At 35.8% G+C, this 19,580-nt stretch overlaps 1 protein-coding gene across 2 annotated transcripts in view; it reads right to left on the reverse strand.

The window, feature by feature from the left end:
* Window positions 1-1,353: 1,353 nt before the first annotated feature.
* uvssa (UV-stimulated scaffold protein A) overlaps window positions 1,354-19,580 on the reverse strand; it is a 36,725-nt gene continuing 18,498 nt past the window's right edge. For both annotated transcript variants that reach the window (XM_051859934.1, XM_051859935.1), the window contains exons 8-14: window positions 18,737-18,845; window positions 10,975-11,176; window positions 8,554-8,679; window positions 8,015-8,198; window positions 7,753-7,864; window positions 1,933-2,122; window positions 1,354-1,788 (exon numbers count right to left, since the gene is read on the reverse strand). In XM_051859934.1, the coding sequence (XP_051715894.1) occupies window positions 1,695-1,788; window positions 1,933-2,122; window positions 7,753-7,864; window positions 8,015-8,198; window positions 8,554-8,679; window positions 10,975-11,176; window positions 18,737-18,845 (1,017 nt within the window). In that variant the 3' untranslated portion in view covers window positions 1,354-1,694. The remainder of the gene's footprint in view (window positions 1,789-1,932; window positions 2,123-7,752; window positions 7,865-8,014; window positions 8,199-8,553; window positions 8,680-10,974; window positions 11,177-18,736; window positions 18,846-19,580) is intronic.

Below are 19,580 nucleotides of genomic sequence, written 5' to 3' on the forward strand. Positions count from 1 at the left end.
GCGAAAGCGACATTTCACAAATTTATTATTATTTATATTTATAATAGTTAATAATAATATCACAATGGTCAGTGTTTTGTTTTTGTAGCTTGTGATGTGCATTTCACAAGTTTACATATTATATTAACGACGTATTATTATTATCATTATTACAATTCGATTTTTTATAATTAGATATTATAAATATTATTATAATCACATTGTAGCTCGTGATGTTAACGTGAAATAACAAAATAATATAATTTTGTTGACACATGAAAACACGGATACAAATACAGGTGATTTTTGTTCTTTGATCTTCTTCTTCGTCGCCCGTCTGTAAATAATCTTATTCATATTTCTATACATTAAGTTATTTTGATTCCCGCTGCAGAATAACGCGCGTGAGGATCATGTTAGCAGATGATGGATGGAGAGGATTTATCGTTGCACACGTCATGTCTCTGTTAAATCAACGCAGCTGCTCAAAGACACTGTTTCCTTCTATCACTCCAAATGTCATATTTTTCTACAATGCTGTTTTCCTGTTGAATTTGACATTTAAATGTTCAACACATTATATAAACTAGCACAGCCACTCTTCCACTGTTTTAAAATAGTAGACAGTCACATTGTGACTTTATATTATTATATATTAATATAATTATTACACAAATTATATTAATAAATAGCTGTGCAGTTAATGTTTCAGCAGGTCTAATGATCAAGAGGAAACTGTAATAGAGAGACTAAGAACATGCAAACCTCATCATTAATTAAATTATTTAAGAACCATTATTAAAGAAAATCCTATATATATATATATATATATATATATATATATACACATATACATACATACAGTATATATATATATATATATACATATACATATATATGTTTATATGTGACCCTAGACCACAAAACCAGTCATAAGGGTCAATTTTTTGAAATTGAGATTTATACATCATCTGAAAGCTGAATAAATAATATTTCCATTGATGTATGGTTTGTTATGATATGATAATATTTGGCCGAGATACAACTATTTGAAAATCTGGAATCTGAGGGTGCAAAAAAAAAATCAAAATATTGAGAAAATCGCCTTTAAAGTTGTCCAAATGAAGTCCTTAGCAATGCATAAAGACTCACAAAAATACATTTTTGATTTATTTACGGTAGGAAATTTACAAAATATCTTCATGGAACATGATCTTTACTTAATATCCTAATGATTTTTGGCATAAAAGAAAAATCGATAATTTTGACCCATATAATGTATTGCTACAAATATACCCATGTGACTTATGACTGGTTTTCTGGTCCATACATATATATATATATATATATATATATATATACACACACTGTATATATATTTTTTTTTTGCTGTGGGGCATTTATTTACAACAAAGGAACCCTCAAATGAAAAATAAGTTGTCTTATTCATAGAAATGTATTAATATTCAAATATGACAGTGACAGACATTGACAACACACTAATATTTTAAATTCTGAACCATATAAATACTAGCAAACAATCACAAAAGTTGGTAAAAAAACACACTGGATTCAAAATTTAAATTAATTATGCAGATACAAAAAAAATAATAAATTATTAAAATAACAGGAATTAAAAAAGACAATCGACAAAGTTTGTATTTCATTTGAGGCACAGTTTTGTTGGAAGCTGCAGAATAATCTCGGCTGAAGGTTCAGTTCAGAGCGTAGTTAAACTGATTTGCAAATTTCTCATGTTTCCTCTTGTCCATCTTGTTCATGACCTCCGTCACTCGTCTCATGGAGCTCCTATGAGGAAACCAGATTCTTTATTCAAACATCACTCATTACTTATGAAATACATCGCCACTGTTCAATACAAACTGTCTTCAATTGTCTCCATATATATTTTTACATTTGAATCTTGAACATCAAGTATCTACTGCTACTTACTTGTTGAAGACTTTCTTCTCTAGTCTGGAACGAGAGGTGTTGGCATTTTGCTTCAAGTCTGTGAGGTTTGGGTACTTTTTCCTTGACTTTCCTTTGCCGCCCTTCTTTCCCTTCCCGTAGGTCTTCGACGAGCCCAGATCTTCTCCAGTCGCTGCCTCGATCTCCCTCATGAGCTCTGGGTCTCGCCAATCTGAACCAATGTGAGAGAGGTTGACATGATCTCACTTTATGCCACAATACAGACATCAACAGTCAACAACACAGCACACGATTCTGACATTCATGAGTGCTTCTTCAATCAGGGATCTTCAAATTCTAAGTATGTTTCATCTGTGTTAAAATATTAAATATAATATCACAGCCTCAACCTCTGATTTTGGTAATGTGTGACAGTAATGGCAGTGTTAACTCAACAGTGTTGAAAGAGATAGACAAGCCTTGGATTGGATATTCAATATAAAATTTGGTGGTCAGGAATAATTTCTTATTAATATCAATGTCGAACACAGTTGAGCTGCTTAATATTTTTGTGGAAACCAAGATAAATTTTTTTCAGGACTCAATGAAGTTCAGAAGAACAGCATTTATTTGAAATAGAAATCTTTTGTAACATTATAAATGTCTTTACTGTCGCTTTTGATCAACTTAATGCATCTCTGAAGAATAAAATTATTGATTTCTTTTTAAGAAAATGAATGCTAGAGAGAGAGACAGATAGATAGATAGACAGACAGACAGACAGATAAACCGATAGATAGACAGACCAATAGATAGATAGATAGTCAGATGGATGGATGGATGGATGGATGGATGGATGGATGGATGGATGGATGATAGATAGATAGATAGATAGATAGATAGATAGATAGATAGATAGATAGATGATGGATGGATGGATGGATGATAGATAGACAGATAGACCGATAGATAGACCGATAGATAGATAGACCAATAGATAGATAGATAGATAGACAGATAGATGAATAGATGGATGGATGGATGGATGGATGGATGATAGATAGATAGATAGATAGATAGATAGATAGATAGATAGATAGATGATGGATGGATGGATGGATGATAGATAGATAGATAGATAGATAGATAGATAGATAGATAGATAGATAGATAGATAGATAGATAGATAGATAGATGATGGATGGATGGATGGATGATAGATAGATAGATAGATAGATAGATAGATAGATAGATAGATAGACAGACAGATAGATAGATAGATAGATAGATAGATGATGGATGGATGGATGGATGGATAGATAGATAGATAGATAGATAGATAGATAGATAGATAGATAGATCGATAGATAGACCGATAGATAGATAGACCGATAGATAGATAGACAGATAGATGAATAGATGGATGGATGGATGAATGGATGGATGGATAGATAGATAGATAGATAGATAGATAGATAGATAGATAGATAGATAGATAGATAGATGATGGATGGATGGATGGATGGATGATAGATAGATAGATAGATAGATAGATAGATAGATAGATAGATAGATAGATGATGGATGGATGGATGGATGGATGGATGGATAGATGATGGATGGATGGATAGATAGATAGATAGATAGATAGATAGATAGATAGATGATGGATGGATGGATGGATGGATAGATAGATAGATAGATAGATAGATAGATAGATGGATGATGGATGGATGGATGATAGACCAATAGATAGATAGATAGATAATTCAAGTAATTAAAAGAGACAAAAAAGAAAAGAATATTTAAAAAGGCGCTGCAATCCATCCTTTTAATGAAAACAGGGATATTTGAATTATTTGTCATGTTTAATAGTATCAGTTCCTCTCGAGAGTTTCTGATTTCTCCAAGTACCAACGCTTCGTAAATCTTTCTCGTGTGGGGCTCGGGACTCAAAATCATCAACTCTTCATTAAGCGTGTCCCTTACTGTTGATACATGCATATCTCGCAATGATAAAACGGTCGCCGTTAAATTATTTACAATCTCCAAAGTGTTTAATTGCACAGAGCAGTGCGCTTCATCAGTCTGTAGTGAAAGGCATGCAAGCAACAAACAGCCTTTTCAAATGCCTCTCAAATTAATATGGAGGAGTTGGTCGTCCCTATAAGGATTTATGGAGGTGAAAGGCCCCCGTTCCATGAGTGCTACGATCCGTCCCGCTTAAGTCAAGCCTTCAGGGGCCTCATTCCCGCGGTGAGGATGATGGGGGGCCCTGCGTGTGTTTAACTTGAGCTGTGCAGCCGGGATCACCACTCTGTCAACAGCTCGCATCTGCACACATGAGCATCACAGGCAACAGCTGCAGCCGCCTGTTTGATCACCTCTAGAAAACACATTTAAACACAATAATGCTACGATAAGATGTCGTGAAGAGCACATTAATATATTGCTCTTTGGGAGGTTTGAGATACAACATATACTTGCCTTTCCTGAAAAAGTGTGTTCTGAAAACAAAGAGCCAAGTCAAAAGTGTCCACCCTCAAGACTCTACACTCTCAAAATAAATGGTACAAAATCTGTCACTGGGACGGTACCCTTTCAAAACATACAACTCTGTACCTTATGTAGCCCTAAAGGATTCATACAAGTACCTAAAAAAACCTATGATACACCAAACCGACATCAAAGAACTTGAGCAGTTTGAGCTACAGTAGCTCGTCTGTTGGATCGGACCACACGGGTCAGCCTTCGCTGAGCCTCGGCCGCCCATGACCCTGTCGCCGGTTCACCACTGTTCCTTCCTTGGAGCACTTTTGATAGACACTGACCACTGCAGACCGGGAACACCCCACAAGAGCTGCAGTTTTGGAGATGCTCTGACCCAGTCGTCTAGCCATCAAAATTTGGCCCTTGTCAAACTCACTCAAATCCTTACACTTGCCCATTTTTCCTGCTTCTAACACATCAACTTTGAGGACAAAATGTTCACTTGCTGCCTAATATATCCACCCACTAACAGGAGCCGTGATGAATTTAAAACTTAATTACAAGTACCTAGTTACAAGTATTTTAAAACTTATTTACAAGTACAAGTATTTTAAAACTTATTTACAAGTATTTTAAAACTTAATTACAAGTACTTAATTTTTGGAATCTGATCCAGTGGTCAAATGCTTTGTAGCCTCTCAATTTTCTATGTAATTACATCCGCCTGACTAGTGGCTGTTCTGTGTGTGCAATTACAATTACAAAACTAGAAGACATTCTGAATGTATATGAGTGATATGCTTTTTTTTTTTTCAAAAACATTAAAAAGAATTAGGGAGAATCAATCAATTATGAATTATTTACTGCCATTGTGTGAATAATATATTATCACATAATCAATAAAAAAGTAACTGTAGTTTAATTACAAGTATTTTAAAACTTAATTACAAGTACCTAATTACAAGTATATTAAAACTTAATTACAAGTACCTAATTACAAGTATTTTAAAACTTAATTACAAGTACCTAATTACAAGTATTTTAAAACTTAATTACAAGTATTTTAAAATTTAATTACAAATACCTAATTACAAGTATTTTAAAACTTAATTTCAAGTACCTAGTTACAAGTATTTTAAAACTTATTTACAAGTACCTAATTACAAGTATTTTAAAACTTAATTACAAGTACCTAATTACAAGTATTTTAAAACTTAATTACAAGTATTTTAAAACTTAATTACAAGTACCTAATTACAAGTATATTAAAACTTAATTACAAGTACCTAATTACAAGTATTTTAAAACTTAATTACAAGTAAATAATTACAAGTATTTTAAACCTTAATTACAAGTACCTAATTACAAGTACTTAATTTTTGGAATCTGATACAGTGGTCAAATGCTTTGTAGCCTCTCAATTTTCTATGTAATTACATCCGCCTGACTAGTGGCTGTTCTGTGTGTGCAATTTTACAAAACTAGAAGACATTCTGAATGTATATGAGTGATATGCTTTTTTAACATTAAAAAGAAGAAGTAGGGAGAATTGATCAATTATGAATGATTTACTGCCATAGTGTGAATAATATGTAATCACATAATCAATAAAAAAGTAACTGTAGTCTAATTACAAGCATTTTAAAACTTAATTACAAGTACATAATTACAAGTAATTAATTTTTGGAATCTGATTACATAATCCAGATTACAAGTAATCAGTTACTACCCATCACTGTGCATCAGTGACATCAGCTTTTGTACCGTCTTTTCCCCCTGAGAGTATGATATCCTGATCTCCAGATATGGCTCGGGTCCCTCCTTCAATGTAAATCAATATGAATTTTTTCACTCGCTTTATCAAATTGCAAGTACCAGCGCAAGTACTAGATCTGAGGCCACACATACTGTAGATTAGGGGTTTGTTTAAACTCAAGTATGAGCAATATCAAGCCAAATAATGACAAACGAGAAACTTGCGTTAAACACTGAACAAATACAGTGTTCAGAATCACGTGCAGCAGAAGTATTTTGGGAGGGCTGAAGCAGAAATCAATGTCGCAGCAGGGGAGCAAGTGTTCAGTCAGGGAACTGATGGACATCACCAGCACACGGCAGCGGGTGGGGTGTCCTGCCGTTACCCTGACAACCGGCATGTCGACGGGCAGAGGGCGTGATGGAGTCGCGGGGATCGATAGCTTACTTAGTTACAAAAGATGCTATTTCACAAGCCAGTGGTCAGCGGGCCCCCGAAGTCAGTTGCCTCAGATAACTGTTTGTTAACAAGTAAACTGTGGCCAAAGAAAGCACATCCGACGCTCCAGTGACAGCATGGAGACGCTACTTAATTGGCTTTTAGCACCCGACTCCACAAGAAAAGAAGCCAGAGAGAGAAAGAGAAAAGCTGAGAGGCAGAGTGAGATGCAGCCTGTCCTATTATCCGAGTATTGATGATGACTCGGATGGGATTCCATCAGTTCTTCTCTTCCTGGAGTCCCACAGACATCTGATTGGTCTGCTGACCGCTCGCGTGTTATAAGGACGCGACTGTGGGTAATGGATGTCTGGGATTTGGCCTCGACAGTGGCTACTAAAGGGCTTTTGACAGTATAAGAGGGCTTGGGATCTTCAAAACATGAAGGAAAATGAAAGAAGATTATCAAGCTTTCAGGTTTGGTGTGTGATCAATTTTTGACAAATGAAGGCAAATGAAGGTTCATGATGAAAATTCAATGTCACATCAAAATAAATAAAAAAAAAGTGAGTTTAATGTGTGTTTTGGAAATGCAATGTGCGCTTGGTTAACTTCATTTTACACATTTGCAACATTTTGTGGACAGAAGTTTACAGAATTACACCAGTATTCCTCTAATATAAAAGCTTGAGGATTTGAACATTTGAATGTGAGAATTTAATACAAAAAATTTAAATGATGTAAGTTGCAGTGTAAAATAAAATAATTATTAGAATTATCAGTTTTTTAATTTACAGGACAATCATTTACTCATGTTGTTGCTTTCTTCTAAGGAACACAAAAGGAGGTATTTTGAAGAATGCTCATGCTGCTCTTTTCCATACAACGGATGTATATAAACACTGTCAAGCTCCGAAATTACAAAGAACACCATCTTTAAAGTCTTTGGAACTGATTGACTTGATATTGACAAAAACAGCTGAAATGTTCTTCAACATATTTTATTCTGTGTTCCACAGAAGAAAGCAAGCCAAAAAAATGATGACAGAATTGGTAACCATTGGTACCTGTCATCACATCAAAACCTCAAGAACATCTTTCGTGTTACACGAAGAACGTCAAAAGAATGTGCTCTGACTGTTGAGATATAGTTAAACAGGTAGCATGAATTGTCAAACCTGGCTGCTCCTCCTCGCGTTTCCTCTTCTCCTTCTCCAATCGCAGTGCATCTTCTGAGTTAACAGGCCTGCCCAGCTCATCCCGAGGGATAATGCGTCCATGGAACGGGCACTGAAATTACATCCCATTTAATTTCAGTAGTTTAGTCCTGCTCATATCTATTTATTTACACCATGAAGTAAGAATAAGTTTCTACCATTCTACCAAACAAAAATTCTCAGTGTTTCTTCAATAGGACAGCATTGCTGTTGCTCTTCTGACCTTTACTCTATCTTGACGTTCACACAAAGATCCATCTGGCATTGGTGCTTTGCACTTGTGCTCCACAGGTGTGAATTTCCCAGCGAATGTGATATATCTCGACTTCATCTCTGCAGACAGCTCCTTGTTTTCAACTTCCTCCTCCACCTCGTGAGGCACCCAGAACTGGTGCTGTGATGTGTGCCTAAAAACCAGAGAAACACCAGGTCTTACTGAAAGAACACACAGTGTTCATCATCATATAGAAATTGCCTTCACAAAGTGCATTTTTTGCATGACTGTCATTGATTTCCATGACATGAAATTATGATTTCCTGATAGTTTTCCATGACTGCAGGAGAACTCTATATTGTACACATAAATCTTGTATCATGATGTTAAACAGTAAATCTCCAGATCAATGTTTTCATCACTTAATTTATGTGAACAGGAACTGATGTGAAGTCATACAATGGTGCTCCCTAGTGGCCACTTCACAGCACACATAACACAATCCATTCATACTTCAGTGAGAGACTGATGAACGCATGTTTCAGTACTTGATGATTTTGCCGGCGGTGGGCTGCTCCTCTCCCCAGTAGTAAAGATCCACACCAAACGGGACGACAGGGGCCTTAACAGAGGCTTTCTCCTGACCACTGCTGCTCACCGCGGCCTCAGACACACTGAAACAACCACAACACCATTTTCAACTAAAAACTGAGAAAAACTTTGTATGCATTTTGGCCATTCATTTACACGAAAACAGTGTTTTGGGAGCCTGAAAACAAACTTTTTAAAACGGGTTTCAAAGTGCACGTTTTTGAAAACGATACCATTATCGTCTCCGTGTAAACTACAAAAATGTGAATTTGTGAAAACGGTAACGTCATGTGCATGTGTATTACGTGTTCAGTCTATAGGCACGTTTCTTTACAAAGTGACATCGCCATCTACTGGCCTGGCAGCAGAATACAGCGTTTTTAGTCGTTTTTATGGATCCGTGTGAACGAGGATCATTTTGACGTTGTCGTCTCTACGTGAAAAACTCAAAAGAAAAGCTTCTCAGTTTTTAGTACATTGTTGTGGTGTAAACATACCCTTAAAGGGTTAGTTCATCCAAAAATGAAAATTCTGTCATCAATTTCTCACCCTCATGTCACCCGTAAGACCTTCGTTCATCTTCAGAACACAAATTAAGATATTTTTGATGAAATCCGATGGCTCAGTGAGGCCTCCATTGACAGCAACATAATTAACACTTTCAGATGCCCAGAAAGCTACTAAAGACATATTTAAAACAGTTCATGTGACTGCAGTGGTTCAACCTTAATGTCATGAAGCGACGAGAATACTTTTTGTGCGCCAAAAAAACAAAACAAAATTTCAAAACACTGCTTCATGAAGCTTTACAAATCGTTTGTTTCGAATCAGTGGTTCGGAGCATGTATCAAACTGCCAAAGTCACGTGATTTCAGTAAATGAGGCTTCTTTACATCATAAGTGTTTCGAAATTTCAATGGTTCACCACTAGGGGGCGTGACTTTGGCAGTTTGATTAACGCTCCGAACCACTGATTTGAAACAAAAGATTCGTAAAGCTTCATGAAGCAGTATTTTGAAATCGCCCATCACTAGATATTGTTGAATAAAGTCATTATTTGTTTTTTTGGTACACAAAAAGTATTCCCGTCACTTCATAACATTAAGGTTGAACCACTGTAGTCACATGAACTGTTTTAAATATGTCTTTAGTAGCTTTCTGGGCATTGAAAGTGTTAATTATCTTGCTGTCAATGGAGGCCTCACTGAGCCATCGGATTTCATCAAAAATATCTTAATTTGTGTTCTGAAGATGAACGAAGGTCTTACAGGTGTGGAACGACATGAGGGGGAGTAATTAATGACAGAATTTTCATTTTTGGGTGAACTAACCCTTTAAATCAGTACATCAAAACAATCAAAAGAGAACAACATCAAAACAACAATGCAAAAGAAAAATGTTTATTTTTTTTAAAAGGTACACTATGTTACTTTTGGCCCTCTAAGCGGTTAAAAAACAAAACTGCATACATTTTGCTGAAGAACATTGTTTTTGTTGTTTTTGGACAAGTTGTTTTTCCCAAGAAAACATCCCATCAGGTCTAAAAAAAAAAAAAAAAAATTACATAGTGTACCTTTAAATATTATATTGGTAGCACTTTATTTTACAGTCCTGTTTTGCATGTACTTATAATATTAATTACAATAACTGGGTAATAACTTGGTACTAACCCTGAACCAACCACTAAACCCCTGTAGTTACCTTATATTACCAGTACTTTCTTAGGTAAGTACACATAAGTGCACATACTGTAAATACTGTAGTGCAACCATTATACATTTTTAATGAATATTTTAAAGGTGCAGTGTGTAAATTTTAGCGACATCTAGCGGTGAGGTTGCGAATTGCAAAATAGAGAAGCTACGGTGGCCAACACAGGACAAAGATGTCATCGTTTGAGACAGCAGAGAGTAGCCAGTCAAACAAACACGCTCTGTAGAGCAGTTTGTCCGTTTAGGGCTACTGTAGAAATATGACGGCGCAAAATGGCGACTTAACATGTAAGGGCACCTGCGGTGTATGAGATAGACATGGCTCATTCTAAGGTAGTAAAAACATAACGGTTTATTATGTAAGGTCTTTTTACACCACTGAAAACATAGTTATGTATATTATATTGCATTTCTGTCAATAGATCCTCTTAAAATTTATACATTGCACCTTTAATATAAATGGAAAAACGTTATAAAATGTTTTCTAAATCATAAAATATAGAATCTGTATTTTCTCAGATTTTACTAAAAAATATTTGAAAGTATTCTGTTCTGTTAATCTATTTGAGCATTTGATCATAGTATAGTAATATTCTACTATACTATTATTTTTTTTCCGCCCTACCGTACATCAGTCTGTTAATTGATCAAACAGGGCATGATCACCTGGTGGACGGGGCAGAATCTAGCCTCTGTCTGAGCACACGCAGCGTTGCAGCAGCACAGGTGGGGTCCTGCTCTTCATCAATCATCTTCCTCTTGAGTCGAGAGAGGCTAGAGGACACCAGAGGAACCGGACGTTTGACCACAGGTTTTGACGGCTTTGCTTTGACCTCAGAGGTTGATGTTGAGGGAGTTTCATCAAGTCCTGTGAGAGACAAAGAGAAGAATGACAAAAACAATATGATGTTATGTTCAGAGCGCCACATCTACACTGTGATCTTCCACAACATCCACCTGTGGACTGAGGGGGTTCCTGCGGGAGTGTACAGGGGCTTAAGATGGATTTAAGAGTGACACGAAGATCTAAGACTCACACTAAAGCTTCCCAGATTAAAACTTGAAAGTACGGTGAATTCCTAATAAGACCGTTTAAGAGACACCTGACCACTATACATGGACAAATGATCATGTGGGTGAGGACCCGGGTCTGTTCTTATTGCTTATCAACAAATATCGTTTTAAAAAGTACAAAATCTACATATTTTCAGATGCATTTATTTGACATACATTACTTATTATTGACGAATAAGGTTTTTAAAAGTGTAAAAAAAAAATAATAATTATATATCCATTGGGTTAAGTTTTATTAAGTGTTAACAATGAGATTATGTGGTTTTTATAATCACTGATTTTGTCATTTATTACAAGATTTGTCACCAAAAAAGTCATTCGGTTTAACCAAAATTTCAGTTTTACCGAATGACACTTTTGGTTATACCGAATGACGATATTTTCAAACAATGCTAACAGACTGATATCTAGCTAGCTAGCAAAAGGACAATCAAACATTTTATATTTAGTACAAGTTTTTAAAATATTACAACATTTTCCATGTTTATAGCGGTTGTACCAAATGACCTGATGTTTCATGCGTATGATCAAGTGAAAACATGAATTTTTCAAATAGTTAAGAGAGAGTTAGTTACTTTGCTTCACGACCATGTGGTCCTTTGCAGGTGTCTGAATGATGTCACATCCTGTCACATGATATTGATCACATGACTTGATCCAAAATGGTCCTTTATATTGGTTACTCGGAATGACATCAATGACATCATTTTCCGGACATTCTTTCTCATAACAAAGCAACGACTTCTACACATAATTTTAATACTATCTTGATATATGATGTTATAAAATCATGCCAGAATAAAAAAATATATAAATTTATTACATTTCAAGATATTTTAATCACAAATGAAATGGCTGTATTGGCCTTTGGATGGTTAAACCGAATGACCTTTTGACACTTCAAAATCTTTAAAATACCTTTATATGTAGCAAAATATAATTAAAACCTTTTGGATTCAATAAAAGAGATCTAGTTGTACTACCTTACATACTTTGGATGTCATATCTTTGTTTTTTATTATTATTATTAAGGCTTTTGGACAAAAATAATGACCTGTCACTTCATTGACCCATATATAAAAAAAAACCTGCATTAATTACAGCTGTAATTAATATCTGTAATTACATCTATAATTATACTGTTGACCCTTAACCCATCTTTAAACTACCCATACCACCAAATCTGTCCTAACCTTACCCGTCCTATCTGTACCCAACTTTTTGTTTTATGCAAGTACATAGTAGTTAAAGACATCTAATATACAGTAGGACCTTAAAGTCTTTGAAAAAAAAATCTAATGTAATTTGTTTATTGAATACATTTAAGTTTGATATTTGTGTATTTTCAAAATATTTTGTGCCAGTCAATCTGTTTACTGTGTTGCAGATTTCCCATCTTAACTAGTTCAGGTCTTCCCAGCACAAGTTACATGCTGATTCAACAAATCACTAACCCTAAATATAAGCAAAAGTAACAGTGATGCCTTAGTTTAATTCAGCAGAAAGAGTGGGTTACACTCCAAAGAAAATATGTTAAGGACAGGATGAGAAACGTATGGCTGGATTCTTACAATCCCGATCTCAATCCTCTGGTGTATACAGTTAATCCAGGTTCACTCCCTTTCACCGACTTACTGCATTATAGCGGCACTCGAGTGTGTGGAATCATGAAATACGACCAAATCCTTTCTTTTTCTGTTCAAATTGACCAAAATGGTAGCTATTTGTCTGAAGCAATAAAGTTGCAGGTGCTAAAGAGATAAATCAATAAGAGGAAATAGAGAGGCCCAGCAGTAGACATAGAGTTGAGCTGCCAATGGTGGCGTTATTGATTTTCCTGAGTTCAGCAGGCCTTGTAATTAAAATGTAAATTTTGAGAGAGATAACGTCCTGACAGGAATGCTGGGATAAAGGGATAGATAAAAGCTCTGTTGTGAAAGGAACGACGAGAGAGAGAGAGAGAGAGAGAGAGAGAGAGAGAGAAAGGAGGAGAGGAACAGACAAAATACTTTTCGAATGAAAGGGTTTCTCTATGGATGAGAGAGCCGGAGTGATTTTGAAAAAAAGAAAAGAAAGAAAGGGAAAGATTAGCCAGAGATGAGCTGGAGTCCTGTGACAGGTTGATGTAATATTAAATGAAACGGCTGATGCTAACTTGCGCTGATTGATAAATCTGAAATGATGGAGTTAACCTGGCAGTAAATCAGAATTATATTTCCCACGTCCCGTTTTAGGAGTTTTTAAATTATACTGTGAATGGTTGCGCTCTTAATGCACAATTTCCATTTTCAATCTATATTCTTCTGCATGTGGTGCACCAAAAAAAACGTAATGCTTTTCGCATTTGATTCAATAGAAAAGAAATGATTTGATTCACTGTGGTACAAGAAAAGATCTGATTCACTGTGGTACAAGATTGCTAGTGGCATTTGCTAAGGTAAGCATCAACAGTACTATTGCTCATATTTAGGATTAAACACTAGAACAGACCCCTAAGCGTAAGTATTAAAGAGGTCATGACATGAGAAATCAAATTTGCCTTGATCTTTTGACATATAAGAGGTCTTTTTACGATTAAAACATCCTGCAAGTTTTAGAGCTTAAATGTCCTCCTCATTATAAACAAAGCATTTCTTTAATCAAGCTTGTTTTGATATTGTGGGATCTATGATGTCACACCGGTAAATGCATTTGCATATGCCCGCCTCCAGAGCAAAACATCGACTAATAGATAAACTTTTTATCAACTTTTTATATTTTTTATATATACTTTTTACAACTCGAATTCCGGAAATGTTGGGACGTTTTTTAAATTTGAAAAAATGATAAGACTTTCAAATCACATGAGCCAATATTTTATTCACAATAGAACATAGATAACATAACAAATGTTTAAACTGAGAAATTTTACAATTTTATGCACAAAATGAGCTCATTTCAAATTTGATGCCTGCTACAGGTCTCAAAATAGTTGGGACGGGTCATGTTTACCATAGTGTAGCATCTCCTTTTCTTTTCAAAACAGTGTGAAGACGTCTGGGCATCGAGGTTAAGAGTTTCTGAAGTTTTGGTGTTGAAATTTGGTCCCATACTTGCCTGATATAGGTTTCCAGCTGCTGAAGAGTTCGTGGTCGTCTTTGACATATTTTTCTCTATAGGTGAAAGATCTGGACTGCAGGCAGGTCAATTCAGCACCCGGACTCTTCTACGACGAAGCCATGCTGTTGTAATAGCTGCAGTATGTGGTTTTGCATTGTCCTGCTGAAATACACAAGGCCTTCCCTGAAACAGACGTCTGGAGGGGAGCATATGTTGCTCTAAAACCTTTATATACCTTTCAGCATTCATAGTGCCTTCCAAAACATGCAAGCTGCCCATACCATACGCACTTATGCACCCCCATACCATCAGAGATGCTGGCTTTTGAACTGAACACTGATAACATGCTGGAAGGTCTTCCTCCTCTTTAGCCCGGAGAACACGGCGTCCGTGATTTCCAACAAGAATGTCAAATTTGGACTCGTCTGACCATAGAACACTTTTCCACTTTGAAACAGTAAATTTTAAATGAGCCTTGGCCCACAGGACACGACGGCGCTTCTGGACCATGTTCACATATGGCTTCCTTTTTGCATGATAGAGCTTTAGTTGGCATCTGCAGATGGCACGGCGGATTGTGTTTACTGACAATGGTTTCTGGAAGTATTCCTGGGCCCATTTAGTAATGTCATTGACACAATCAGTGTCGTCTGAGGGCCTGAAGACCACGGGCATCCAATAAAGGTCTTCGGCCTTGTCCCTTACGCACAGAGATTTCTCCAGTTTCTCTGAATCTGTTGATGATGTTATGCACTGTAGATGATGAGATTTGCAAAGTCTTTGCAATTTGACATTAAGGAACATTGTTCCGCAATTTTTTTACGCACTCTTTCACAGCTCTGCCCATCTTTACTTCTGAGAGACTCTGCCTCTCTAAGACATCCCTTTTATAGCTAATCATGTTACAGACCTGATATCAATTAACTTAATTAGTTGCTAGATGTTCTCCCAGCTAAATCTTTTCAAAATTTCTTGCTTTTTCAGCCATTTGTTGCCCCCGTGCCAACTTTTTAGAGACCTGAAATGAGCTCATTTATTAGTGGATAAAAGTTTAAAACTTGTCCGTTTAAACATTTGTTATGTTATCTATGTTCTATTGTGAATAAAATATTGGCTCATGTGATTTGAAAATCTTTTAGTTTTCATTTTATTCAAATTTAAAAAAGTCCCAACATTTCCGGAATTGGGGTTAATTTTATATTTTTTATATTTATATATATATATATATATATATATATATATATATATATTTATTAGGGCTGTGAATTTCATGCGTTAATTAGATTAATTAATTATGGAAAAAAATAACACGTTAAAATTTAACGCATTTAACGCACTTGCCCCGCCCCCAGACCTACACAGGTCATCTGACATTTCTTACAATTCTCTCAACTGCATTGGCAGCACCCGTTGCGTGTTATAGATCATCTGACATGATTGAAACGACAAAACACATTCAAATATTTCACAATATGCGCCGATTTATGTTTCTGCCAGTTGGTGCCCACACTCCACAACCGAGCGCGCACACGTAATATCGGAGCCAGAGTAGAACCTCAAAGAACATTTTAAAGTAATAAAAAAAATTTCCTGTCATGACCGCTTTAAACTTCAGCACGTCCCTCGTTCGTTTGTGAACAGTTTAGCGCACAGAGGCAGGTGTAAATTACCGCTCTAAGCTAATGGGCGCTCATTAACAGCAGTGCATTGTTAATTTGGCATGGCCAGTGCACTGATCATTACATACTTTACTGCAGAAAGCAGCTTGGCTCTGTGAAGTTGTAGAAATTATATCCTAATGAATCTTCAGTTAGTGCCTGCTTAGAGATGCTGAGAGGAAATGAATGAAGAAAGAGAACAGGACAGGGCGCTGAAATCACATCCCATAATTACTGTCCGGTGTGAAGTTCATCATACATCAGCAGGAAAATTTAGAAATTACTAAACCACTTCCAAACTGCATGAATCCCATTAGCTAGTGTAATCGATTATTTTCATGACAGTAAATTTAAAACGGGACAGGATTTGAGGTCAAATATAATCTGTGGTATTTAGCTGGTGTCTGACCTATAGCTTGACCTCTGTCTTTAGCCTGTGGCTTCTTGTCAATAGAGCTGTCCTTGCCCAGATGGACAAGAATCTTCTGCATGTACAAACAGTCAGCTGTCAAAACAGATTTGTATTGGCGGCCTCAGGTTATAATTGATTTAAACAAGGCTTAAAGCAATTTATTACCTTTCAAAAAGATACCAGAGTTTATTAAATGTGCAGCTGTTTTACAGTGGATGTGATATTATTGTGCTCTCACATTTCACACCAAATTATCCTCATACATCAACAAATTAAAGGCAGCACAACAAATACCTAATATTACCATGATGTGTAAATACTTTGCAATTTAAGCTACTTTAGGGGGAAAGTGCTTAACTGTCATAAAATGTCTCAATGCAAAACAATAGATTTCACGGTCTTAAAAAAAAAATGGAATTTAATTTTTTTCTCTTTGATTTTGTAGTGACCTGGAAATAAATGTTATTGACAAATTTGATGAGATTCATCTTTATAATAATACAACATATTTGTTAATAAGATATGAATCAGGCAATTTAACCTCCTAATGCATTCAAAAAAACTGTATAAACCTGTTGTATTCCCGAGTCTGTTTGGTGGAACATAACCTCATAAAACAGTCATAATTTAATATTTTTCGACTAAAAAGATATTGTATCTAATCAGAAACTTCTCATTAATGCGAGAATGCACAAACGTTTTTGAATATTACCATGTTTTTACCATGCTATTACTTAATTTACCTCCTTTTTATAAATAAATTTTTTTTGAAATTCAAATTTTTCAAGAACTAAAGCAAAAACCAGTGCTGAACGAAAAGATATATTTTTTAATCAATATTTATGAGAAATTTTACTTGAGTATATCATTAATTGAAATGTATAGGAATATATAATATGAGAATTATCAGTATGACTTCAAAGGATTGCACAAAACAGTCTAAATTTATGAATTCTACATATTCTTTGTATAACAAAACATCAATATTATGTTTAAAAAAAATTATATTCATTTTACTTGCATAAACTTTTACTTTCACTTGAAAAAAAATGATAATAAACAGCTTAAATCTCCTTTTCATGCTGCAGTGGATCATCAATAAGTGATCAATGTGGACTTTTTCTTTTCCAAACACTCTTTCCATTTTCAAATTTAGACTATTTGGTCTATGAACTTTGCTCTACAAACACATTAAGACAATAATTTGTCATTTATTTTAATTTCAGAATTATTATGTGTGTTAATAAACTAAAAGCAGCACCAGCGGGAAGGAAAAAAATGTGTGTGTGAGTGTAAAAAGAGGCTAAAGAATTATTTTGAGACAAATCTAACAAACAGATGAAAACAAATCAGCATAATTTCATGTGTAAAGCCACAGTTCACTTTCAGGTCAAAACGGACTTCATTTAAATGGTTATATCTCTTAATTTTTTTGTAAAAAAAAAAAAAAATAATTATTTTGACAGTCTTAAAGGTGCAGTAAGCGATTTCTGAGAAACGCTGTATAAAGTGGATCAGGCCGAGCACCAAAACACACTTGTAGCCAATCAGCAGTAAGGGGCGTATACACTCATTAGGGGGGAGGTGCCTGTATTACATGGCGTGTTTGTGAATTTGGGGGCGGAGCTATCAAGATAGGGGTGTAATCCTTTTGGATAGGTGTGTGTTAGTTTTGGTGATTTCAAATATCAACAGCGTTTCTCAGAAATTGCTTACTACACCTTTAACATACTTATAAAATTTCATCTTCATACGAAAAACTATGGATTTTTTTTTTTTTTAATTTAAATGATGTACCTATTCTGGGTCAAAATGGACCCAAATCCAACAGAAGGGTTTTAATTCACAGTCAAATTACCTTTTTTTGAAGACGCAAAAGCACAACTATCAGCAGAAGTCGTACGTCACTCTGAGCACAAACGCTTCAAGCTTTACACCTTAACTCCAAAAACAAACTCTCCTTTTGTGCTTTGAACCGTTCGACGGCGAACCTTTTCAACTCAACTCACCATTGCACTCTTAATTCCACATTTAACATCCCCTGCTGCCTGTAAGTCCACAAACAGACTTCCCCAGAGGCTCATATCTGCTTTGAAGCAGTGTGTGGCGATATCCTACCAGAGATTATCTGGATTAAGTGAGAAACACGTTGGTCTTATTGCATTATGCACCTGAACAAACTCACCGTACTCTGCCCGCAGATGTTCAGGAATATGAGGTTCATATCCCTCCTTCTCCGGCACGTCTACAAAATCATCCTCGTCATCGTCTTCTCCATCCTCAGGAGCTCTCATCTAGCTCGGAAAAAAAAGAGAGTTGGTTAAAAGACATTATAATAAATAACACTTAATAAAGATGGTAACGTGTCTATTTTACTCCAACAACTGCATGCTGTAAAAACTGCTGTTGCAAAACATTTCCTATTTTTTTGTGGTTCTCCAAACAATGCTTGACAGTTTACAAAGGATGTGTGTAATTCTCCGGCGGCTGATTAACGCTCAGATGGGATATTCACTGTGGCCTCAGGATATAACCGAGATTTACAGCACTGCGAACGGCAAACTCTGCAGTAACGTGGGACATCTTAACATTTTAATTCAAAGCCTTAATAGAATTTCCAGTCGACCACATCCAATTTTTTTCTAGTGGTATAGTCTATCTGAGTATTGTCCCAGCTAACTGTGACTGTATAAAATAGTGCTTGTTATGTTAAATACGTTTTCCAGCATCTGTCAGCACGCAAAGGAGACCGTAATAATTTGCAGTGTTTCAGAAAGTGAGGCTACATGACGGGACATTCCCAAAAGCTACAGCTGGATACGCACTTATACCGGCCGTCTTAGTCTTAGGTTGAGCTGATACTGATTACATCTTTGTTCAGGCTGTTCTACAAAAGAGAGGTGATACGAGTCTCGCTCTCCAGTTCTGTCTTCACATCATGCAATCACTGTAAGGAGATCAGCTCAACACCAGGAACTAGATAAACCCGTCTTAAAGAGACCAGACCAAACCAGATCCAGGCTTTAAAA

Source organism: Ctenopharyngodon idella, chromosome 14 (assembly GCF_019924925.1).
Source record: "Ctenopharyngodon idella isolate HZGC_01 chromosome 14, HZGC01, whole genome shotgun sequence".
Lineage (NCBI taxonomy): Eukaryota > Metazoa > Chordata > Actinopteri > Cypriniformes > Xenocyprididae > Ctenopharyngodon > Ctenopharyngodon idella.